General features: G+C 41.9%; 1 protein-coding gene across 9 annotated transcripts in view; it reads left to right on the top strand.

Moving 5' to 3' along the window:
* Nucleotides 1-6,707, top strand: part of esrrb (estrogen-related receptor beta) — a 44,998-nt gene that overhangs the window by 27,799 nt on the left and 10,492 nt on the right. For all 9 annotated transcript variants that reach the window (XM_014012542.1, XM_014012553.1, XM_014012521.1 and 6 more), the window contains 2 exons: nt 1,062-1,172; nt 1,563-1,724. In XM_014012542.1, the coding sequence (XP_013867996.1) occupies nt 1,062-1,172; nt 1,563-1,724 (273 nt within the window). The remainder of the gene's footprint in view (nt 1-1,061; nt 1,173-1,562; nt 1,725-6,707) is intronic.

Raw genomic sequence — 6,707 nt, 5'->3', positions numbered from 1 at the left:
CACACACACACACACACACACACACACACACACACACACACACACACACACACACACACACACACAGGAATGCGTGCTTACACAGACATATGCCACAATGCAGCTCTTTTATTTTGCTTATGTCCACAAAAGGAGGTGACATTACTGATTTTGGATTTTGTGTTGGAAATGGGACATAATACCAAAAAATATAGGTTTATTAGATGCAGATCTTATGAAGAGGGAGTTTTGTGGAAATATTATGAACAGTTAACCTCTTAACTGTTGTAGAAAGCTTTCTGCAAAGCCTCATTTTGCAGCAACAGCCTAACTCTGATCAGATTTATGAGCTAAAGGCTAGTCCAAGCTATTGTTGCTATTTYTTTAATTTCAAACATTTTATAGCAGATTGTTTAATTGCTAATTTGGAAATCTGTACTTCACATTTAAATTTGCATTACATTATTACTCTGCTGCTGTTTGCCATAGAACCAAGGTTCTCAAATTGGGGTCCCAGGACCCCCAGGGGCCCTTTAGCCATAGATTGGAGGTCCTCCAAAAATTACAAAGAATTTTGTTTTTTGTTTTTAATGCAGAAATGCATATGGGGAACAATGAGCTGGTAAAACAAGCATACTAAACCAAACAAAAAATTATATACTGTATACTCTCATGGCATTTAGAATTTAAAATGCCAGTAAATTATTTTTGCATCAGCATGAGCTTTATGAAGGAGTCCCTGGAAACATTTCACCCCTGTAAGGGGTCCTCAGACCCAAAATGTTTGAGAACCCTTGCTCTGGAAATTATCATAATGTTATCTGTAAATAACAGTAACATATCAAGATTAACACTGATGTAAAGATTGAGGTTGTTTTTGGATGACAACAATCCACTTTGGTAAAGTCTGGTCAGAATTAAACTGTTTTTATCTTCAGTATGTAAACTCTTAATTGTTCCTAACTATTCCATAGCAGCCCACTTTAAAAGATTTGACCTATACCATTTGCTTTTCCTTAAATTTAATCTAGAAAAAAATACACACTTTTCATCTCCTGTTCTTTCTGTCTCCTCTACCTCAGGGGTTCGGCTGGATCGTGTGCGAGGGGGCAGACAGAAGTACAAACGGAGGCTGGACACAGAAAACAACCCGTACCTGGGTTTGACGCTTCCCCCTCCTACCAAAAAGCCCCGTGAGTACTGCTCCGTCACTAGCCCATTGTCTCCTTCTTCTGTTGCCAGCATGCAAGTAAAGCTGAGGCACAGTTCTAGGCCAGGCTCATGTTCCCCTGTCACCCCCGGGTTTGGACAGTTGGTGGGAAATATAGGCCATGCATTGTTCCGGTCAGAGCTGAATTATGTTAAGTCTCTGAGCAGATGACCGACATTAAACAACTACAGACTACTAGAGGGTGTAAATATAATTTACTCATGAAAACTAGTTATAAACCTAATTTATAATATATATGATCATTCTATTTGGGTTTATCATATTATCGTGTTTATCATTGACCCTGTGAGTACTGCGACCTCTGACCTCTGTTTTTCTCCTGCACCCCTGCTCCTCCTCTTTCTGTTTCCAGTCACAAAGATAGTGTCTCACCTGTTGGTAGCAGAGCCAGAAAAGATCTATGCTATGCCTGACCCCACAATGCCAGAGAGTGACATCAAGGCTCTTACGACGCTGTGTGACTTGGCTGACCGAGAGCTGGTGGTCATTATCGGTTGGGCTAAACACATCCCAGGTAATGTTTCTTCCTGTTATAGCCAAGTTTAAAGAGCTGCAAACCAAATATTTACACTTAGAAAATTATTAGAAGCATCACCCTTGGATGTGAGGAGGACTGAGAGTGTGAGTGAGCCACGAGGGGAGTGTTGTATGAAACAAATTTAATAAAGTGTTTCAAAAATCACTGTATTGACAGCGATCCAGACCAGTGCACTGTAAGCTGTGATCACCTGGGAAATTTAAAATAAAGTTTGGGACTTGCCCAATCAAATAAGACATCATATCGCACACACACATATCCACATATGCACACATGAATGCACACAGGAGCAAGAACCCACAAGCAGCCGTTGAATTATTGATGAGCATAATCATGTTTCTTCCTTGCCCCATAGACGTTGTGATAGACGAGGTGTTAGGTTATAAGAGGCTGTTGAATTAAGGACACACCGCTGAGAATACACCACCTCACGTCAGCAGAGATTTTGCTTCCTTCAAGAGTTTTCCTCTGATTTTGACAGAGAACATGTTGTTTAGCTGCTCCTTTTTTTCGCAACCCAGGCAGATTCTGCTTGATCTTGACGCTTGACCCTTATAACTCTAAAGCATCACGACGCTGTTGCCATAAAGGAGTAACAAAATAAATGAATGTGTCCCTCAGCGGCAGCTCCATATCTTCCTCCTCTCATCAGCATAACTTGAACAGGCACACAGCTGTCAGTGTGCAGGATATGTGCAACGTCACTGCAACACCGGTCTGTGCACTATCACTGAAACACACAAATACAGACGCAGCCAAACATTTGTCGGTTAATTCAATCATTCAAATTTTATTTCATGGATTACAATTTTAAATAAAATCAGGTGGAAATTAAGCTGACCTTTTTTATAGTGCTGAAAAGGTATTAGAGTGCTTCTCAGAAGGAAGGGTATTAATCAGGTACAGATCTGATAGTAAGGAGATTAGAGGTGGATATGCTCCCAGTGCCTGGCCTCAGCACCGGTGCCTTACACATCTAAACTGTTTGGATCACTCTCCACATGGCCGTGCATGGTCAGCAGCCTGAGAGTTTAACCAAGGAGCTTACTCAGAACTGGATCACAGCTGACCCGATAACACACTCCCATTGTTGTGACCCAAAAACTACTCCAGCGCCACAAATGTGCACAAAAATCCCACGAGAGCAGAACAGTGCAACGTGGAAGCAGCGTTTTACGAGACACCGACAGAAAACAAAGAATGGGCATATGCTCAAATGGTTTACTGCAACTTATTTTCGTAGTCCTATTTGATAAGTAATGTATTTAAAAAGTACTTTATATGCACTAAACCTTATACAATGAAGTGTTCAAGGTTTTATTTTAAAGTAATTTTGATAACATAGAGTTTTTTATGTGTAACCAACACATAATGTACAGTGTGGATGTTTTCTGACAGGTTTTGCCTCAGATCTGTAAATAACGCTTTTTTCGCCCACACTTTAAGGCTGTAAGCCCATTACATTTTCTATTTCTGAGCAGGTACCTGCAACTTAAATAGTGCACAGAATAATCTGTATTACCTGTGAGATAATAGCCTATAAGAAGATTATTTTGATCTGTTTTTGTGTAAACAAAACCCTCACACTAATGCATTTGTTCCACATTTTCTCTCTTTTGAATTTTGTCTTTGTTACATCAAACATGCTTATTTTTAATAAATGATAGTTTAAAATACAAAAAGCCCCCCCTCACCAGCTAAGTGCTCAGTCTGCGTCCGTCCCTGTGGTGGCGTTTGTATTAGGACACTGGGTGTCCTCTGGCCATGAAATGGCTGCATAATTGAGTTGTACATGGCTGAACCTGATCAGAGACGGTTCACTGGTTGAGCGAGACTCCATGCACTAACACTCCATGCATCAACGGTACCCCAGGCAGTCTACCATGCTCAGCTCCTGCTTTATTTCTCCCTCTTCATCCACTACAGGACAAGACAGGAAACTAGAAAAAAAACTGCTGATTGCGTTCTGATGGATTTTTGTGGCCTTGGGCGATGGAATTAAAAAGATTAAYAGTTCATTATGAAGTAGAGCACATTGATTAGGGCACTTACAGATGGGCCTATAACTAGAGTCTAAATGCAACAGTTTAAATGTCGCAAAAATTGGCACTTAGCTTCTCCCAGTTGRTTTTTAATTTCTTCTATTCATAGCTAGCCTTGCGAAATGTGTTTAAAAATTGGCATAATGTGGAAAAGAATGGCCCTACTGAATGTTAACGTGAGGGCGACTGGAAGATAAGAACGCTGATGATACCTTTACCTTGGAGGGTCCAGTGTCAGCTTTGTTTTCTTGTTTGTGAAAGATCATTTTACATACAAGAAGCTCTTTTCAGGTGTTAGTTTCTTCAGTAATTTAGATAAATAATCAAACTGCTCAAGCAGGTGTCACACACTATATCAGATTTTTTTAATACAGGTGTGCCACTGCCAAACTGAAGTCTTGCCCTTGTTCTCAATCAGTCTTTGGTTAATTGAGAATCACAGCAGAAATTTTGGACATTAGAGTCGATGCTCCAAATAGCACCGGGGAACGCAGTCTTCCTCAGCGTCTACAGCTCGAGGGGTGCAGGGTCATTAGGAGCAGCGTTACAGGGATGCTGACAGATGGTTTGGTGCTCCTAAAGTGCTAACAACCTTTGACACACATAGCAGCCCGCTGTCCATCCCTTCTGACCCCCCTTCATCATGTAAAGCTAAATACCACTTTGTCCAGGAGGTTTAAGGAGGGACTAAGTGTACTCAAAACTTCAATGCACCAAAACCCTTTCACCACCTTGACACTGTTGCCTTCTTTAAAATTATTATTGTATGGCATCCTGCATGCCCCCCGCAGTAGGAATGGCATCTGCAAAAACTATCATGCATGTCATTTATTCAAGGGGTGCTTAATGTTGTGAGAGGTGGAGGTGTTCAGCTACCAGCCAAGCTTCATAGTTTCTCTCCTGCTTTTTAACTACAAAATATTTTTACATCCCCTTTGAATAAAGTTTGAAGTTTTCAAAAAATTTCAAATTAAACCCTCACAAGGTTAAGATTTTAATATGCTATCATCATTTGTTGCATTTGTTGTGTTAGATTCAGGCCAGAAGAAGCTAACAAGTCAAGCTTGTGTGCATTGTTTTATTTGTGGCGTGTGTTTTGGGAATATTCATTATCTTTGGGCTTTATTGAATTCCAGCTCATCAGCCGTACGTTTGACAGACAACTGGCTGGCGTGTTTGCTTGTTCAACATAGAGGCAGCGATGTTGAAAAAGAGATCGCACCTCTTGTATGTTGTCATGTTTGTGTCGGCTCAACCCAGTTGCCGTAATCACCCACACTCCTCGAGCCCCCTCAGGGTTCCCGTTTTCTCTTTGCCATTAAATTGTGAAATCTACTTACTGTGTTGCCAGCCTGATCTCACTCAAGCTGCGTAATCTCCTTGTAATAGAGTGTGAATACTGCCCAGCGATAAATCAACACCTCATCAGTGCACTTTATTAAATATAGACACCAACAGACAGCTCTTAGTATATTCAATTTACCCTCTGACGTAGGCTTCAACACAGGAGATAAAGATAGATTGAGCAATCAGGTGGATGCTGAGGCCTGAACCCGGGTAGACGAGTGAGAGGAAGGTGGAAATACTTGAGGAAGAATGAGATGTGGTTCGATCGAAGGGAGCCAGGCAGTCAGGAGTGTCAGAAAAAGAGACATTCGCCAAATGTGCTGGCAGTTAGCAGCGTTTTGTTATCTTGTTGAATAAAACCGATAAAACGGCAAAAATTTTATCATTTGTGATGAGTTTCATGTGAGTCAGCCCTGATGTGCCTTTAAATAACCATTCATGGTGCGCCATCCCTCATTAAGCAATGTTACTCGATGGCAGAGAAGATAAATTATGTGTAATTGCCGCAATGATTAAAGCTTGATTCGTCCTGGTCTGTGGGGCTCAGCAGAGATATGTAAAGTCAGTATCGGCCAGTGGGACTCGAGGGACAGGCTGAAGACTTCTCTGCTGGGGTCGAGAGTGATAGGGTGCAGATTAAAACAAGGGGATTACCGTATTTAACGTTTCTCAGCCTCCCAACATTCACAGGCTGCCGGTCCAATCAGCCATTCTCCATCTCCTTACATTGGGGATAATAGGCCAGCTATCGGGTCAGATGTAGGCAAATGGGCGGTTCTCCTGAAAGCGAGCACTGGAGCGATTAATTTTCACCTTTTTCACCAAGCCAATTCAGTTTGTATTGACATGAATTTGTTCAATATGAAACAGCCTTTGTGTCATCAAATCRGTGAAAGCTTGCAGCAAACTAAACTGTTTGCGTTGCGCTGGATATCAGGTCAAATTATTTCTGTCGAGCACAGCAATTTCTTACCGAGCTGGTATTGATTAGATTTATCTGACACTGTCATGTAATTCTAAGAAGAATCACGGTCTGCGGCTTCGAGTCATGCGGATCCACGCAGACCTGCCTGCAAACGGCTTGTTGTGTCACGCTTCAAAATTAGGTAAATCTATACAAACTAGAGGTAGTTTGTATAGATTATCTCCCCTGCTCTTTTGTTTTTTGCAATCAGGCATCTGAACTGGATAAAAGCTTTGATAGGGGAAAAGCTCATGGCAGTATGATCATAAGTCCCAGTTTGAGGTTTGAATAAAAGACGTGCTGAACCTCTGGGGTCTTGTTAGGGGCAGTTTTACTTCAACTGGTGCCCGGAGAGCACTTGAGTTGGCTGAGGTGAGAGTGCCGCTGGGCAGACGTCTTCAGGGCCCGCTTGTCCTTCTGATAGCTGGCCATGATAGATCAGCCCACGTCCAGCCAGAATTACTCCCCTTCCTCTTTCTTTCTCCCAGCTCCTCTTCCCCTCATGCTTTTGGTCTTTCCTTTCTTTTTTTATCTCCCTCCTCTCTCGCCCATATCTTCTCTTTTATCCCCCATTTCTTTACCTCTCTCCCCTGCCATCTCCCCCCC

This window comes from Austrofundulus limnaeus, unplaced genomic scaffold (assembly GCF_001266775.1).
Source record: "Austrofundulus limnaeus strain Quisiro unplaced genomic scaffold, Austrofundulus_limnaeus-1.0 Scaffold2, whole genome shotgun sequence".
NCBI lineage: Eukaryota > Metazoa > Chordata > Actinopteri > Cyprinodontiformes > Rivulidae > Austrofundulus > Austrofundulus limnaeus.
The sequence above is the reverse complement of the archived record's forward strand: the minus strand, read 5'-3'. Positions and strand labels throughout refer to the sequence as shown.